The sequence below is a fragment of the Chenopodium quinoa genome, unplaced genomic scaffold (genome assembly GCF_001683475.1).
Source record: "Chenopodium quinoa cultivar QQ74 unplaced genomic scaffold, ASM168347v1, whole genome shotgun sequence".
Lineage (NCBI taxonomy): Eukaryota > Viridiplantae > Streptophyta > Magnoliopsida > Caryophyllales > Amaranthaceae > Chenopodium > Chenopodium quinoa.
This window is the reverse complement of record NW_018744991.1, coordinates 3,804,343-3,822,860: the sequence shown is the minus strand read 5'-3', so window position 1 is coordinate 3,822,860 and position 18,518 is coordinate 3,804,343. Positions and strand designations below refer to the sequence as shown.

Sequence of the window (18,518 nt, the reverse complement as noted above, 5' to 3'; positions counted from 1 at the left end):
GCAGCTCATCAGACATCATCAGTCTCCGGTGCCTGCAAAAGCTGAAATACAACGTCAGCAGCATGCATCCGGTCACCCACCCCTTGGTTGGTTTTGGGGGTGGGATGGTCTACCCAGCTGGGAGAATTGACTTACCCATCCGGCTGGGAGAGAAAGGCCAAGGACGACATATTGTCGTCAGATTCTTGGTCATTGAGGAGTTGACCGCCTATAACATCATTCTTGGCAGGCCAACCCTTAACGTAGCCAAGGCAGTAATCATCCCGTCCCTCATGCTCATCAAGTATGAGAGGGATGACGGCTCTGTTGGTTCCTTGAATGGGGATCAGAAGACGACCCGAGAGTGCTATCTCTCAGCCGTCCGAGATACCGTGGCCCCAAGCGGTCAGGAACCAATAGACCTTGATAATGTCAAGGATGCCGACCCAGCTCCTGCCCCACCAGCAACCGGAAAGAAAAGAAAGGTTCCTCTGCTGGTGGAGGTGAAAAAAGAGAAAAAATAGCAATCACTGACCGGTGAACGGTCAGATGAGCTCCGTCCCCAACCGGCTGGCGAAAGCATTGATCTCGTTCTGGACGGCAGCCGTCTAGAACGTACTGTTAAGGTTGGGACGGTTGCTCATGCTACCTTGGGTGCAAGCTTGCACCTTCTGCTGAAAGAATTCAAAGACATTTTTGCCTTTGAAGTGGAAGAGATGCCAGGCGTCAGCTCGGATCTTGCTGTCCACAAGCTCGTTGTGGACCCCAAAAAGAAGCCCATCCGGCAAAAGAAAAGAAATCACGGCGAGGAAAGAAGTCAGGCGGCAGCTGCCGAAGTCAAAAAGCTGCTAGACGCCAGGTTCATTCGGCCTTGTAATTTCCCCGACTGGGTGGCCAATGTGGTCCTTGTTAAGAAATCGAATGGGACCTGGCGCATGTGTGTTGATTACACAGACCTCAACAAGGCGTGTCCAAAGGACAGTTACCCACTTCCGAAGATCGACAGTCTGGTCGACTCTACAGCCGGTCACGCCTTGATGAGCTTTATGGATGCCTACTCCGGCTTCCATCAGATACCCCTGTGGAAAAAGGATCAATTGAAGACGACCTTCGTCACTGATCAGGGGTTATTCTGTTATACGGTGATGCCGTTTGGCTTGAAAAATGCGCCTGCCACTTTCCAACGGATGATTAATACGGTCTTCATCAATCAGATTAGGAGGAATGTGGAGGCGTACATTGATGACATGATTGTCAAATCCAAGCTACAGACGGATCACCTAGCTGATCTCCGAGAAACATTCACCACCCTCAGGCGGCATAAGGTTATGTTAAATCCTAAGAAATGCGTCTTTGGTGTTGAGTCTGGGAAGTTTCTCGGATTTCTGATTGATCAAAGGAGGATTGAGGCTAACCCCGAAAAGATACAGGCGGTGATTGACATGAAGTCACCCTGCTCTGTTAATGAAGTTCAGAGACTCACCGGTTGTCTGGCCGCCCTGGGGAGGTTCCTCAGCCGGTCAGGTGACAAATGCCTCTACTTCTTCCAAGCAATCAGGAAGAAGACCAGATTTGAATGGGGAGATGATGCTGAGGCGGCGTTCCAGAGGTTGAAAGAGCATTTACATTCTCTGCCTAGGTTGGTCAGTCCTTTGCCTAGGGAGACGTTGTACATGTATTTAGCCGTCTCAGACCATGCCCTCAGTGCCGTTCTCCTTGCTGAGCGAGACAGCGTGCAACTCCTTGTTTACTTCATTAGCCATGTTCTTAAAAATGCTGAACTCCGGTACCCCATGGTTGAAAAATTTGTCCTTGCTTTGTATATGGCATTCAAAAAATTGAAGCCTTACTTTTTGGCACATGCGGTGGTGATCTACACGGACCAGCCACTCAAGCGGCCAATGTCTACCTTGGACTCATCCGGGAGAATGTTGAAATGGGCTATTGAAATGCAGAGCCTTGAAATCACTTACGAACCAAGAAAGGCAGTGAAAGGTCAGGCGTTTGCCGACTTCATTGTTGAAATGACTCGTCCGGTGGCTCCGGATAATCTTGATCAGGTTTGGAAAGTGTACGTAGACGGGAGCTCTACAAAGAACGGCTGTGGTGCAGGCGTAATTTATGAGTCTCCTGAAAGAGACAGATTTGAATATGCACTACGCTTCAAGTTTCAGGCCTCTGACAATGAGGCGAAATATGAAGCCCTACTAGCCGGCATACGCATGTGTAAGGCGGCAGGGGCCATGAAAATTGACGCCTACTCTGATTCTCAATTGGTTGTTAGCCAGTATGAGGGAATTTATGAGGCTACCCATCCGGCTATGATTAAATATCTTCAAGCAGTCAAAGAAGAGACCAAGGCACTTGAGGAATTCCGGCTGAATCAGGTGCCTAGGTCGGAAAACAACCAGGCGGATGCATTGTCAAAGCTGGCATCTTCCGCCTTCCATGATACGCCTCGGTCAGTCTTCTATGAGGATCTATGTTGGAATTCTGGACCGAAGCTTTACCTGGATAGATGGCATCCGGGCCTATCTCTCAGACGGCACACTTCCTGATTCGCCACAGCAAGCAGCCGTCCTGAAAAAGCGAGCTGCAAGATTCGAGTTGAAAAATGGAGAACTCTTCAAGGCGGGGTTTCTGAAGCCTTTGTTGAAGTGTGTCACCCCATAAAAGGGGAAAGAAGTTCTCGAAGACTTGCACTCGGGATTCTGCGCCTCTCACATAGGCGGCAGGTTCTTAGCCGTCAGAGCCAGACGACATTACTTTTGGCCTACTCTTGAGGCAGACGCCAAGGAGTTGGTGAAGAAATGTGACAAGTGCCAAAAATTTGGCAAACTCATTCACCGTCCGGCTACTGATCTGACGGGCATCCATAGCCCAATCCCGTTTGCAAAATGGGGCATGGACATTCTAGGTCCTTACACGCCTGCTCCAGGCGGAAAGCGCTATATCTTAGTGGCTGTGGATTACTTCACCAAGTGGGTTGAGGCTGAGGCGGTTAAAAACATCAAGACCTCAGACGTAATTTCCTTCATCTGGAAGAATGTTATCACCCGGTACGGGGTACCCATGTCTATGGTGTTTGATAATGGTCCTCAGTTTGAGACGCCTCAGCTAAAAACTTGGTTGGGAGATCAGGGGATCTCAAGCTATTTCGCATCTGTTGGCCGGCCCCAAGCAAACGACCAAGTTGAAGCCTTCAACAAACTCATCTCAGACGACTTTAAGAAGAAAATAGAAAGAGTCGGTGGCTTATGGGCAGAAGAGTTAATCCATGTCCTATGGGCCATCCGGACAACAACAAAGGGGGCAACCGGTGAAACCCCATTTCTCATGGTTTACGGTGCTAAAGCCGTCTTGCCCATCGAACATTACGAGCCGACTCTCAGAGTCATGCTGTATGCTGAAGAGGCAAACTGGGAAGCAATGCGCCTGGCATTGGATTCACTCCCACAACGCAGGGGCAATGCCGCCTTGCGTCATGAGATTTACCGTCTGAGAATGACGAGAGCCTACAACAAAAAAGTACACAAGCGTCCTTTGAAAGTTGACGACTTAGTGTTACGAAAAATGGAGGCAACCGGTAGGGCCAATGAGCTGGGAAAGCTAACCCCAAATTGGGAAGGCCCCTACCGGATCTATGAAGAAGTAAGGGACGGCACCTACCGCCTGGAAACTAGGCGCCTGCCTAGAACTTGGAATGTAGACAATCTAAAAAAGTACCACTTCTGAGAATGTAAACTTTTTGTAGACAGTGAGTCGGTTAATGAAGATTCAGACTTTGTTTGCAAAATTGAGTTATCGTTTGATTATCCATCCGGGTAATATCCAGGCGGATTCCCCATTTACCTAACTAAGTTCGATACTTGGTGAAGGTTACATTTATTTGTCCGCCTGGGTAATACTCGGATCTCTTGTTTATTTAAGTTTGATACTTTGTTTATTCAACTGCTTGACTATCCGCCTGGGTAATACTCAGACGGATTCTCCATTTATCTAACTAAGTTTGATACTTAGTATGATCAAATATTTGCCTGTCTGTGTGGATATTACCCAGACAGACTCGTATGCTTAAAAAACTAAGTTCGATACTTAGTGTAAATTCAACACTGATTAAGAAACTAAGCACAAAAACGTTTAGTGGCTACACAACCGGTCTCAAACAGGACCAGAGGCTAAAATGGCCGGATGGTTGCTATTTTTATAAAATCGCCTGTCCCAACATGGACAAAGGCGTCCGGCGACACTTCTCCGGGTGCAATCGTCGCAGAGAACAGATTATCTGTCGGTTCTACGTATCCATGCAGACGACAAAAATTGAACGACCAAATTGGTCAACTCATAGCCGTCTGACTAAAATAACCTACGAAGAACGAATAAGTTCCTAAATATTGGATGCCCATAGGCATCAGTCGGTCACCGGCTGAAGTTCTCACTTAGGTTATTTATTTTAAAATTGCACCTCACCCCAATTGGGGCAAGAGTTCAATGGCTATGAAATCTCTACCAAGACGGGCATGAGGCGTCTGTGTAGTGACCGAAACGCCTGTTGGTGTACGGTTGTGCACTTGGTTTGGGGCAATCACTATTGTGATTGATCGACTTGCTAACATATCATGCTCTTTATATCATCAGACGTTTTCAAGTCAATCAACCAACTCCACTTGAAACCAACCACACAGCCGTCCAGGGGCAAGGACAGCCGGACTACTGACTAGTTAGGCAAGAAATCACCACATGCTTTTGATAAGTTAGGCAGAAATTCAAATGCAAAATGATCAAAACCGACTTAGTCGGTGCAATTCATAAAAGTTCATCCAACCAAACGGTTGTAATGGGTCAAATGTTAACCGGAACCTGTCCGGGAGAAAGAAATTGTTAATTAACCCGGCTCCATAGCCGGTAAAAATACAAATACTCGGCACGCAGGCCGGAAAAAGCAAGTTTTGGCATACAGCCGCTGAATAAAAAGAAAATTAAAAAAGAAGACTGGCATACTGCCGCTGAGGGGTCACTTCTGGCCTGTAGACGGAGCCTCCTGGTTCTCCCCCTTCTCCTCATCATCTGAGGGAATTTGGTGCGCTTCGCCGGGACCAGGAAGCTCAGGCGCGGTTGGCTCATTGTTGCTGAGCCAGGCTTCAAAGGAGGCAGGCTCTGGCTCACCTTGCTCTCTCAAGTACACCACGTACTCGGCGTAGCTGTGTGCCATTGCCCAGATGCTATAATCAGCGTCTGGGTACAAGGCAGCCCAAGCAATCTTCATACGGGCGTCGTTGTCAGCATCACTCTCAGCAACAAGGCGGTTTTGCTCCGCCTCCAGGGTTACTGCAAAGTTTTTCAGAGCTTGAGCAGCATCCTTCTCCAGCCTCTCAACCTTGGATTTCAGTTTGCCAAGGTCCGCCTGGGTCTTCTTGAGCGCCTCTTCAGCCTGTTTGGCGCTCTCGTTTGCTTTCTTCTGGGCCTCCTCCGCCCCCTTTTTGGCCGTCGCAGCATCCGTTACCCGCTGGTCGGCCGCCTTCAGATCTAGCTCCAGCTGCTGGATTTTAGACGCCTGTGTCATAATTATTGCTTTAGTTTCAAGTTCATTTACGATAGTTGAGTGGAAAACAATATTATCAGCGTCTATGGCGGACTTCTTGGCTCTTTTTACCTCTTCCCGTTTGCGGGAATAAGGACGTTTGAGCCCGTCCACCCGCAGCATGGCCTACAAAAAGCAGGCGGTATAAGAATTACAGACGGGATAATTACTTGGAAAAAATAACATTGAATTGACAAGTTTCTTACCTCAGCCAGAAGGGATAGAATGCGTTCAAGATTGAACGTCTCTATCCCAGGGATATTGTCCTTATCCCTCTTCCGCACGGCATCCAGCATGGCCTTGGCGTGCTTCTGGACGTCTGGCCAGCGGGGAGATTGATCTGCACCACAATCAATACGTGATGAGTGCGAAACTAAGGCAGCACCTATCTGTTGCCGACCGTTTGAGGATGACGTCTGTTGGGAGTGGGATTTCACCCGTAAAGGCCACCCCAGCTCAAGCGGGGATTCAAAAGGGTTCTTACCTTCAGAGCCGGCCAAGCGGGAAACGCTTGCAGGTGTGGTGAACCCCGCGGCTGCTGAGGGGTTGGCAAGATCAAGGCACAGGCTGCCGCCTACCTTCTCGAGTCGCCCCGCTATCCGCATCCTCTTAGCCCCGGCTGAGGCGCCATGAGTTGACGCAGAGGCAGACTTTTTTATTTTATTGAGAACGGCTGGGGCCTCCTCTCTAGCCCGTTTGAGATTCTTCTCAAACGATTTCCCAACTTCTCCCCCCTGTGAAAATAAACAAGTAAAGGTTAGTATCCGGGCAAGACAGTTTATAAAATAAACTTAAGAAAGGGTCAGGCGCTCAATACCTTGGCCCTGAGCTCGGCCGCAGCTTTCTCCGCAACATCTTTGCGGATGGTCGCAGAAGACTGCTTGGGAGTTTTCTCCGACTGCAACATGTTTAGCGCTTCTTCTGCAAAAAGAGAAATTGATCAGAATCATAAATCAATTCCGATAGAAAAATACTACAGACGGTGTGAACCCAGGCGCATACGTTTATCAAACATGTGCCCTAGCCCGCAGGCGGCTAGGAAACATTCATCCCTGAACCAGGCGCTCTTGGGAATCCAATTCTTAGGGACTTTTATTGTTTCCCTGGTTGACAGAGTTGCGTCTGTGAGGCCGAAAAAGTCTGCCTCGATTATTTTGTCAAAGTCTTCCTCTGGGACCCGGGGAAGAGCGCACTTCCTGCCCAACAAGTTGGGCTTCTTATTGTACAGACAGAATTCATAATTTTCCCGTCTGGTTGGGGCTGACATCAGGTAGAACCTGTGCTTCCAGCCATCGAACTTGGAGACCTTGTCCAAGGTCATCATGTATTGCAGCTGTGTGGTTAGAGTATAGCACGCCCTCCAGCCGCCTGGGCTTCTGCTGAGGTAATGCATGCTTGCAAAGGCCTCCCAGCCGGGGTTAAGCCCTTAGAACTCGCAGGCGGCAACATACCCCAGAATGTTGGTCCAGGAGTTGGGGGTAAGTTGCCAGACCCCAAGGTCGTAGCCTCTCAAAATTGCCTTCACCGCCTGGTGAAGGGGGAAGCGAAGGCCGGCTTTGAACGCCGCCTCATAACAGCCAAAATAGCTGTTGGCGTTCTCTTGATCATCCCCCCAAGCGATGGTTCCCAGCTCATGCGGCACCCGGATCTTATACCCGTCTCCAAGCGGGTGCATTTTCTTAAAGTTCTCTAAGTTCTCCCGCATCTGGATTCGGTCCTTGGAGGAGACGTGGATGCTGAAGGGATCGTCCTTCTCACCACTTTTTCCTTTCTTCCTCCTCGCTATCCGGAAGAGGGGGCAAGTCATCGCTGCTCTCGGAGGTAGAGGCGGAGCTGTCGCTCTCCGTCTCCCCCTCGCTTTGGTCCATGGGGGCAGAGGCGGCCTCATCGCCGCCTTGGTCACACTGTTCCAAGAAAGAGTCAGCAGGGGTTGAAGGGGCGCGCGGAGGGGATCTCTCCAGAGCCGTCTGGTCTCCCTGACCAGACGATTCTCCCTCAGGCGTTTGGCGGCCTGAGCCTTCGCTTCTATAATTTGGATCAGTGGCCGTTTGCATTGTCCGAGCCATGGTGTCCTGCACAGACACATAACTGGTCGGAATCCATGGCAAAGGGTGGTCCCAACACCCCAAGCCGGCACTCCCAGTCCTAGACTCAGCCGACCCTAGTGACCGGCTGGACTCTAACCTAGGCTGTGCCGTGTGTGTTGGTGATGCATCCATTTATTGCAAGAAATATGTACAAGCGGTGAAAAAAGAAAAGAGCTGAGAGAGACAGAGACGGTACCTTTTGATTTGGTATCTGAACGTAGACGGGACCGGCTGTATTGCTGAAGAACAAACTTTCCTGCTCGCGTCTGACTCAAACAAGTGACTTCTGCTCTCTCAAAGTTTTTCTCTCTAAGAAATTTTTGTAAACGTACAAAATTGTGAGGGTAAAACAGCTATATATAAAAGGTTAAATTTGGGGGCATTTCCGTAATTTACCCGGAAGGTGAACGGTTACTCTGTAACGGTAAAATTACCGCCAACCGGAGCGTGACATGTGTAACAGATGCCACGTGGCGTGCCACGTCACATCTGTGAGGGGCAAATGTTTAGGGTAATTTTACCCTGCCACGTGGCCCAATCAGAGGGTGACACGTGTCAGCCCCAGATTGGTTCAAACTGGACCAATCCCTGCTCGACACTTGTCCTTCCAGAAACCAAGGGAAAAGGCGGCCTTCAGGCCCAAATCCCGAGAATGCCGCCAAACGGCGCAGCCCACCAATGATTAGGGTTCAGTAACCTAATCAGGGGCACAATTCCCAAAGACCCTATAAATAGGGAGATGTCCCTCATTTTGAGGACACGTTTTATCAATTTTATTACACAATTACTCTTTGATAGAGACATCCTGAGCTTGGAATCCGAGCAGATCCCTACCTAAATTTCCGCACCTTTTTTATCCCTTCAAGTTTCTAACTTGTGCGTCCACCACCCAACTGGTGTCTCCGTTTGTTTTGCAGGTACAACTCACTCCGGATCAGTCTTCGTGTTGTAACTCTCCCGAGGGACAAAAATACCCAAAACAGTATCTGTCTTGGAATATGTTTCTCCATGGTAAAACAAAGAAAAAGAAAAAAACTAAGAATATACAAAGTACTACTATTAATATGATTTTTATTGAAAAAAATTCAGAAATTATCCATAATTAATTTAAGGGTAGTTGAAAATTAAAGAAGTAATCTTGGAGAATAAGAAAACAAAGCACGGTAGACTTTCTGAGTAGTTGTGTGTTGGAACTTGGTACTGGTACTTGGAAAGTTGGAAGGAAGGAAGGGTCTTTGTTTTGTTTTGTTATTTTAAAAAAAGCAAAAGAAAAAAGGTTGAGTTTTAGAGGGTGAGTGGGAAGCTCAGAAAAGAAAGTGTACGACAAGAATTAACAAGGTGAAAACCAAAGGTTTGCCAATATTTATACTCGTACTAGGATTAACTTTGTAAACTTGAATTCTTAGTAATTATTTTATTCAGGTTTTGAGATTTGGTAAAATTGACAACAGATTCAATTGGTTTCAATAACAACAACAACAACCAGAAGAAGATGAAGATCACAGTAATGACCGCCGATGAGAAATTCATCTCCTTAGATGTCGACCCCGACGAAGCTGTAGTTTTCTCTTAAACCCTAATTTCTGAATTCAATTTCAATTTTTTGGTGACTAATGGATCTTGATCGAATTTCGCAGGTCGAAAATGTCAAGGCTTTGCTTGAAGTCGAGGTACAATAACAACCACCAATCTATCTATCTCTGTTTATTTTAATCTGATTAAATTGAATTGTTTGTTTTTGATTGATTTGGGGGAGCAGAGTGGGGTGGTGTTGCAGCAGCAACAATTGATGTACAATGGCAGGGAGATGAATAACCATGACAAACTCAGTGTACTCGGTGTTTGCGATGGCGATTTGATCATGATGCTTTCTAATGCTGCTCCTCCTTCTCGGTACTTTCTTTATATCACTGCTCCTTTTACAACTACATTATTTGAATTAGGACTACAAACTCTACTCTAATCTTATCATGGAGTTTTCACTCTTATAATTTGTGGATAACAAATTCGGCTTTAGTTTTAAGCAATGTTTGATTCATCACAAATATGTTTAACTTATACTTGTCCTTTGCTCCTGTAGTCCATCTTCAAGTGACCTTGCCCTCAGTCCTGATGGTTCTGCTGTCAATCCTGCTGCTTTTCAGCAGCAAGTTCGTGGAGATTCTAATCTGATGGCTCAATTGTATCAGGTATTCATGTCTTCATATCATCTTCTTTCATTAGATAGCAATTGCTACACAACTAGCGGACCAAAAAATATTTAACTTTTGATTGCTCTCTTATCACTGTGTTAAGTTGTGGAATTGGAACTATTATTCTCGTTTTTAATACTTTGTCCTTGTAAACCTTTATTGAGAAAAATTAGTGATTTAGGCTGCTCAATTAAATGTAAATTAATTGTTGTATTCTTCTTGTTGATTGCCATAGAAGCATTATTGTATTGAGAGTTGATTTCTTAGCATGAAGAACATAAAGAGCAAGTTCACGCATGAAAACCAACTCCCAATACATATCTATATTATACTTGCGTAAGTTTCTTCCTTTTTTATTTTTTATTTTTTGATCTTTGTGTGCTCTAAAACTTGCAGAGTGATCCTGAACTTGCTCAAGCCATATCTGGGAATGATCTAAATAGACTACAGGAGATTTTGCGGCAACGCCATCATCAAAAGACAGCATTGAGGCAAAAAGAAGAGGAGGAACTTGTAAGTAGACTCTTTGTAGCTAGCTTCAACTATAATGTCAATTCATGTGATTTCTAATGAACTTTATTCAGTGGTACTAAGGAGATGTTTGGTTTGTAGATTTTAGGTATGAGTAAAATAATCATATCCGAACAACAATCAAACGCAAGGCGTTTTAATCAAATTCCAAGCTCATAATACCCTGGTTTCTTTCTTATTTCCAAACCCGTGCCACTTTGTGAACCACACACCTCGTAGTAGAGCTCAATTGAATAGCTATTCCTCCACAACTACTTGTCATTGTACTTTGCCACGTTGTGTTCGCTTAGATAATGTCTGATTTATAAGTTGTGCAGGCACAATATATAAGTGTAGGATATTTTCAGTTAGACTGTACCTATTCAATGAAATGGTGTTTATTACTACTGCCTTGATGGCTCCATTCCCTAATGTAAGGCACCTTGCGCTGTTAGTAATGCAATTTTAGATTTACATTTGACTACTAGTTTGTCATTATCTACAAAACAACATCAAATCCATAATCCCAATAAAATCAGGTCGGCTCCCTGAACCAAAGATAATATCTCCACTGGATGTTAACAAGAATCCTCTTCCTCCTTTCACTTCTATCTAGTGTGCAATCCTATATCTCCACATCATTCTCTAATCCTTTGAGTCCTCTCATCTTAACCATCTTTGGCCTCACTAAAATATTTTTAAATCCCCATAATCTCAATTCTGCACTTATCTTCTGGTGGATGTCGTTGACATCTTACATGCCCTAAGGTGCTCTTGTATCTAATCCTCAATGCTTGCAACTCCAACCTTCCTCCATATTTCTTTATTCCCTATTTGTTAAGATGCTTCTACACATCTATCCAATTTGATCCTTCCTATATGCCCAATTTTCTGACTTGTACAACAATGCTGGTCATATCGAGTAATGTTTTTCTTTCGACACCTATAAATAAGCTTTCTATATAGGTCAATGAAATCCATTGTAGAATTTGAATCTGTCATTAACTTTTTTGTAATAAAATGTACAATTTGGATTCATATTGGAGTAAGGGGTAATCTCATGCTATTTTGTTTTTATAACTTTTAATATATTATGAGAGAATTTTATTGTCAAAGCTCAAATTTGCTAAGCAAAGTGCCTAAGAGTAAAAAAATTTGTGAAAGAATTTATTTGCACGAACTTTTGCTAATTACGTTTTCCCTTTTTCTGTGTTCGTAGAGTTTTAGCCAATTTGTCAGTAGACCTAAGTTTAGTAATGTTTTCTTTGGATCTTTTGGTGTATCACTCATCTTGTAAGGGTGATGCATGATACATTCTACATTACTCAGCTTCAGGATATGGTGTCTGGTAGATGTCTGAGGGTCAGACTAGGGTTTCTAATGAAATTTCTATGTTTTTGGGCCAAGAATGAAGTGTAAATTATACACATGTCTGAGGGTCAGTTATTCAAATTAGGTGCTCTAGGTAAAATAAAGAGTCCAAGTAACATAGCTTACACTTATGCATTTTAGTCACCTACTCTCAGTTCCTGGTTACCTCTGTAAAATTTAACTAGCTATTGATGCTGAGTATGCTGGTTACCTCAGTCATGATACATGTAGAGTATCATGTATCATGACTGAGGTCAAGTGATGGGTAATTCCTTGCTGCATTAAATTTTTATTGTTTACTGTATTGATGTTGCTTAAGAGCAAAAATCCGAAGTATGGTAGTGAATTACATAGGATAGCAGAATCTAGAAATTCTGTAATGAGCATTATGGTTGGAGTGAAATATTTCATCATTTATAGCTGTAATCTTGTTAGGTTATTGTGTTTGGACATTGATCAACATCTTGTTGTTTTGATAGGCTTTGCATTATGCAGACCCTTTCGATGTGGATGCACAGAGGAAGATTGAAGCTTCCATTCGCCAGGTAAGACATTTAGTATCTTCTTGTGGAGTATTTGAACTTTTCTAACTCTATCTAGCATAATTTGTTTATAAAGGCTTTTATGGATTCTCGTTGTGACTTTCTGCAATTTTGCTGCTTTCTCTCTTAGAAAGGAATTGACGAAAACTGGGCAGCAGCCATTGAACACAACCCTGAAGCTTTTGCTAGAGTGGTACGTTTATATATATTTTATTTCTCTTAAGATTCTATCTGGATATAATTAATTTCTTCATAGATACTCAAAAATCCTTGTCTAATTTTACAGGTTATGTTGTACGTGGATATGGAAGTAAATGGTGTCCCAATAAAGGTACTTGCTAGTTACTACATGGTGTTTAGTAAGGTTTGGGTTTGGGGGGGATGTGTAATGAGTTTTGCTCATAAAATTTAAAGCTGATTCAAAGAGAATAGGGGAAAAAAAAAAATCCCAAAACTATCAGTTTGATTCAGGTCCTGTTTTATCACTGCCTTTTGTTTTAAAACTTTTGCTATTAACCTATATTGTGCAAGTTTATGCTGATTCTGTTCACCACCCTACCATAGCTGTGATTTTTAATGTGTGAAAGAGGCTAGAATTATCATATAAAATTGAAAAAGACCTATATTTTTGAAGGGTTCCTGTTTATCTATCAGATAGTTTCTCTCTTATCTCTGTGCTCTTTGGAGTATCTTTTGGTGTTCTTAACCTGACTACAAAATGTTCACAAGCAATTATTGATTCTGTCTCAGGCATTTGTTGATAGTGGAGCCCAATCAACTATAATATCTAAACGTTGTGCAGAGCGTTGTGGGTAAGTTTCTTCTACGGTTGTATTAACTCCTGCTGGAACATGGTCGTGCTATGTTTCTAGTGTTAGCAATACTCCTCTACCAATATATTTCTAGTTAATATAAAAAACCTTTTTGAGGTATGTATCAACAAGCACCAAGCACAAGTACCATACTGTAGAACGTATCTAACCCAAGTGCTTCTGTTGGGATGCCTATGGCTGTTTTGATTGCATGTAGGGCTTGTTGCTATAAAAGCATTCTTGTTAGGTTAATTTTATTGTGTTTGCATTGTCTTCAATTATTCATGATCAACATTATAATTATTCTCATCCCAAGGGTCTTGTCATTAAGTGTATTATGCATAATGTGTGGTGATAGGGAATGCGAATTCCTTGTAATGAGATTTTAAGACTCTCCAGACTTATGTTCGTTCTGTACCTTTATCTCACTCCAGACTGTTGAGGCTGTTGGATGAACGATACAAAGGTATTGCTCGCGGAGTTGGTCAGATGGAGATACTAGGTCGGATACATGTAGCTCACATCAAGGTAGTGGAAGAAAAACTTTCTATTTGAGGATTCCCTCATTGTTCTTATTATTTGTGTGTTGGTGGCCGTGGTGCACATCTGTGCATACCCTATGCTTGTTATGTGAATCCGTATTTAGCTTTGTAGAAAAAATTGTGGAGGTGGTGGGTATCTTGCTTATGAAATGTGTGCATGGAAGTTGTTCCCACACGACCCTCCATAACCATTATTCTAAAATTTAACTAATTATGTCGGCTATTAAACATTTGACATGAACTGCAGTTATCATCTGCTTTTGTAAGTTTTATTCTGTATATTTACGTTGGTTGCTTAATTTAATTTCATTGTTTATTTCCATTCCCTGTGGTCTTTGGAAGATTGGGAAGGTGTTTTACCCTTGTTCATTTACAGTCCTTGACTCAGACAACATGGAATTTCTCTTTGGTTTGGATATGCTTCGTAAACATCAGGTAATTTTCTTTGGTGTGTTTTATTTTCGATGTTTCTTCTCCTTAAGCTGAATAAATCTGACTAGGCTTTCTTTGCAGTGCATAATTGATTTGAAGGAGAATGCATTAAAAGTTGGTGGAGGAGAGGTTTCCGTGCCATTTTTACCTGGTTAGAATTTTTGGTTCAATTTACATAAAAAGTTTAGTTAGATGATATGTGGTTTTTTTATTTTCATTTTTCTTTGATCTCTCATACTATTTTCAGAAAAGGATATTCCTTCTCATTTTCTGGATGAAGAGAGCTTTGCCAAGCAGGCTTCTAGTTCAGGGGCTCCGGTAATGATTCTCTCTTTGTATTCTATTTGCTTCTAGTATTGTTTGTGTCAATTTTATTGACTACTTTGGGATCTTGTAGGTTTCTTCAGGAAGCAAAGACACTAGAGATATTCCAAGCGCTCCAATCGGAAGTCAATCTTCCGGTAAGTTATTCTAGTTAGCTGTATAATCTGTGTCTATGTTATTATCGTATTATATTAAAAGGCTTTCTCTTTCATGTCTACCCCCTGCACAATTCTCTACTACTACCAAAGGGCCACCTTTTGCCACGTGATATGCACACATATTCGTATAAAAATAAGACAAATGGGAGCCTTGCCTACGAATACTCGAATCCCCAACTTCTGGCACATCAACATCTACGATCCAACCAATTTAGAAATTGATGACATTTTAAATCATCTACAGACAAAACGTTTTTGTGAAAGAAGGAAAAAAAAGGTATAAGAAACAAGAAATAAGTTAATCACAATTTAAATACTTAATAAGGTGACCTTTTTATCCTTTCCTATCACTATAAGAAACAAGATAGTATCTGTAAGACTTGCAACTTATATATTGAGTTATCTGTAAGTTAGAACTTGGGAGAGGAACCTTTTGGTGGTAGATGTATTTCTTAGAACACATCAAATTGAAAGCCTTTCTGCAGATCTATATCGGAATATATTTAATTTCAAGTCTTGAGCAAATTTGAAATATATTTTATGAACTTTAAATGCAAGAGCAAGTCTTTAGAGTCAAACACACACATCAGTATTTAAAATTGATAGCAATCAGATATACAATGAGTATGCTGTCGTGCAGCTTATCTTTGTTTTTTTTGGTGGCTTCAGTTAGCTATGTGCACAATTATCTCTTCTTCGAGCTGGGGTCTTTGAAACAATATATAACTTGTATCTAATTACTTTAACTAGCTGTGCCGATATTACGATGTTTACATACACAATTTCTCTCTCTCTCTCTCTCTCTCTCTCTCTCTCTCTCTCTCTCTCTCTCTCTCTCTCTCTCTCCATTTGTCTTGCTTACAAGTATCTATTAATGTCCATTAATTTATATATAAATTTCTTCTCAGGAGCTGCTGGTGGGAATCCTGCTCAGGTATGTGCAGAAACCTTTCTACCCTACCATCTAGTTATTGAAGTTTCACATGATCGAAAACCATAGGTCCTTAGCTGCTGCTAAAGTGTTGTGAGCTTCTAATGACTATAGTGCTATTCATCAAACATTTAGTCCTCTTTTCTGGTTTTTTGAGGCCCAAGGCCATTACCGCAGGTGTACATGTTTGGGGCCTGGGGTTTGTTCTACATGGTGTGAATACATAGCAAGAACCCCATCGTTTCACCTCTACATGTCTTAAGCATGAGTGTAAATGTGTAATCTCATTTTAGGCTAACTTGATTGTTAAATCTTGTTGAAATGCTTATCAAAAAGCCTGTTTGTGACCACATATCACCCAAATTCATCTTTTTCTTCTATTTGTACACTATCTTCTACAGTAAGCTATATTGCTATGTTGATTGAGTCTAAGTCTGCTATGATGCTTGAACATGTCATGTTACAATTTATCCATTTAGGATAGTTAGTAGTCCTCAGTACACTTTAGTATGTCAACATGAACTGCATTTAAAGAATCAGTGACATGGTAGTTTAATTCTTAGATAAGTATTCAAAACAGTCTCACTTGGAATATTAAAGTATCCATTAAATCTCTCTCTCTCTCTCTCTCTCTCTCTCTCTTTCCAAAATAGTATTCTGACTCTTGGACAAGTATGTGAGGGTATTGAAAGCTGAATCTGAGTGATTTATGTCTCTGCTGCAGGGTCCTGATTTCGAAGCCAAAGTCGCAAAGCTTGTTGAGCTAGGATTTCCAAGGAATGATGTTATACAAGCTCTCCAGCTTTTCAATGGCAATGAAGAGCAAGCAGCCGGATTTCTTTTTGGAGGCTGAGAAGAATTTAATTCTTAAATCAATACAAAATTGTGGTATCTAAGACAATAGAAAATATACTCTTGGTATTATTGTTCAAAACATTTTGCAAATCAATTGAGTACGATTCATATTTTGTATAATTTATAATAGTTTTGTTTTATCATTAAACGATAACCGTCTTGTAATGGGTGGGGGATGAAGAAAAACAAAATGATGAAATGAAACATATATCCAAGCATTTTGCCCATTTTATGGATATGACAGTATATGCCCTATTAGTTGCCATATTACCAAAGTTATTTCTAACAGAAGATACTCTCACTGGCCAAATCAATACGCTTACAATCTTGACTCTTCAAAGTACTATTATATACAGTAGCTGTTAACATATGTTTACATTCATACCAAACACAAAGAAATCAGTACTCGAATTGGGTTTAATATGATTGATTCAAGATCAGACATCATGTTGTATGTACATCAACACATGAAACAATAACTTAATTAGCCCTCCTGGTCCATCAGGCATTACCAAAGAATCAGAAACCTTTCCAGGTAGCAAGAATTTCTTGGAAGATTTCGGCAATCAGTTCCCTATCAGCACATTGAAGGAACACATTGAATTCATCGCGAAGATCATATATCTTTCCAAACTGGACCAAATACCTCATACAGCTGCTTTTAAGCTCAGGCAGCTGGTATAGGGATGCATTTTGGAGTCTTTCTAGTACATTCTTGGCGTCAATGTCCTCAACGAGGCTGACATGACACGCTTCTTTGAGATCTGCAATGTCATACTTGTCAGCTGCACGGAGGAGGGAGAGGCGGTGATGCAGAAAATCCTTGTGCTCTATGCAGCCGTACAGGTAACTGAGTAAGGCTCGGCATGAATCAACTGTCATGTCTGATATGTTTATGGTGGAAAATTCCTTCTCCTGGAGGTTGTGAGAGAACATGCTTTGAAACACCGGGGAGCGTGCAGCTAAAACTGCCCTGTGGGCTCCAACACACCCATCGGACGTGTTGATCGTGATGTCTGTGTAGATGCCCTCTGTCAGCATCCGTCTGAGGCCGCAGAGAGCTGAGCTGTTAGACCTCCTGCTGCTTGAACCTTCTGCCCAGATGGAACAAGGCTGCCCACCCTGCAATTTCATTTTTCACCTCAACAAACAAAAATCTCTATGTAATTGTACTATCTACAGCACATGATACAGTCTAGAGGCAGTTTTATATGAGACATACTGTTACTGATTAATTGAAATGCTTACTTTTGGAGACGAAGTCTTTAAGTCCAGAAATTCAACATCAATGATGAATTTCCCAGTAAGTGGAACGTCGATAGGCCAAACAAAATCGTCGTTGCTTTTGAGCTGCTGGTCTGTTATACCTGCACTGACAAGATGGATCTTGTTATAAATGGAAAGAATCAAATGATGATAAAAAAAAAAGATTGAAATGTGCACGAATAAGTAACAAACATACCAGGGTGAACGAGGGGCTTGCGATCACCAACAGAAGACAAGACGCGGATAGAAAAAGACGCGATGGGAGGATTATCTCTGGTGAGATTGGAAACCTCAGGATACAACTTTAACATCAACACTTTATTCTTCTCTAAAGCCAAGTGCCAATTCCAAAGACCAATCTTAAAAGGATCAGACCGACGGTAAGTGCAGGAGGAGAGGTTTTCGATACGCCATTGAGCGAGGCGACAGGTGGTATGAACACGGTAAGCAGAATCCTTCATCCTCCACCCAGCTGAAGAAGAAGCAATGACAGCAGTGATGTCATGGATGCAATCAAATATACCATCAAACAACTCTCCACCTCCTGCCTTTCCCAGCTTTTCTATCTCTTCTTCGTCCGCCACAACTGCAGCTTCTTAATGCATGCTCAATCTCTTTCTAACTCACATAACACTACTCTTTACTCCATCTATCTTCTCTGTTATAGATTCTTTATTTATTCACAAACAAAGAAAGAAAGATTCCCTGATTAATATTATTCATTCATTAAGGTTATTGTTGGACCCATAATATTAATCCCCACTTGGATTGTGCTTTCGGGCACGCAATCATTCATTTTGAGATACCATTTTCGTTTTTTGCTTTACGTCACTCTTCTTTCAACCCTTTGCTTCCAGGCAATAGCCTTCCTGAACCAACCCCTCTGTTTTTCAGACATACTCATACAGTATGCCTTGTAGCTACTTTTATCTATCT

The 18,518-nt window shown here is 42.4% G+C and overlaps 2 protein-coding genes across 4 annotated transcripts; one reads left to right on the top strand and one right to left on the bottom strand.

Moving 5' to 3' along the window:
- Nucleotides 1-8,784: 8,784 nt before the first annotated feature.
- LOC110707069 (DNA damage-inducible protein 1-like) lies at nucleotides 8,785-16,543 on the top strand. 3 transcript variants are annotated; one of them, XM_021885101.1, is made up of 17 exons: nucleotides 8,785-8,985; nucleotides 9,099-9,205; nucleotides 9,285-9,317; nucleotides 9,407-9,540; nucleotides 9,728-9,836; nucleotides 10,236-10,352; nucleotides 12,200-12,265; nucleotides 12,393-12,455; nucleotides 12,549-12,593; nucleotides 13,013-13,074; nucleotides 13,509-13,602; nucleotides 13,959-14,051; nucleotides 14,130-14,199; nucleotides 14,296-14,366; nucleotides 14,446-14,509; nucleotides 15,439-15,464; nucleotides 16,186-16,543. In XM_021885101.1, exons 2-17 carry the CDS (start codon nucleotides 9,140-9,142, stop codon nucleotides 16,312-16,314), a joined length of 1,242 nt encoding a protein of 413 aa, XP_021740793.1. In that variant the 5' UTR covers nucleotides 8,785-8,985; nucleotides 9,099-9,139; the 3' UTR covers nucleotides 16,315-16,543. The 3 variants fall into 3 exon arrangements, with proteins under 3 accessions (XP_021740793.1, XP_021740792.1, XP_021740791.1); XM_021885100.1 differs by having other exon boundaries at nucleotides 9,070-9,205; XM_021885099.1 differs by having other exon boundaries at nucleotides 8,785-8,998.
- A 49-nt stretch (nucleotides 16,544-16,592) lies between these two features.
- LOC110707070 (BTB/POZ domain-containing protein At1g55760-like) lies at nucleotides 16,593-18,498 on the bottom strand. Its single transcript, XM_021885102.1, has 3 exons — nucleotides 17,779-18,498; nucleotides 17,565-17,683; nucleotides 16,593-17,438 (listed from the first exon to the last, which is right to left on the bottom strand). The coding sequence occupies exons 1-3, from the start codon at nucleotides 18,041-18,043 to the stop codon at nucleotides 16,836-16,838; spliced, it is 987 nt and encodes a 328-aa protein (XP_021740794.1). The 5' UTR covers nucleotides 18,044-18,498; the 3' UTR covers nucleotides 16,593-16,835.
- Nucleotides 18,499-18,518: the final 20 nt, after the last annotated feature.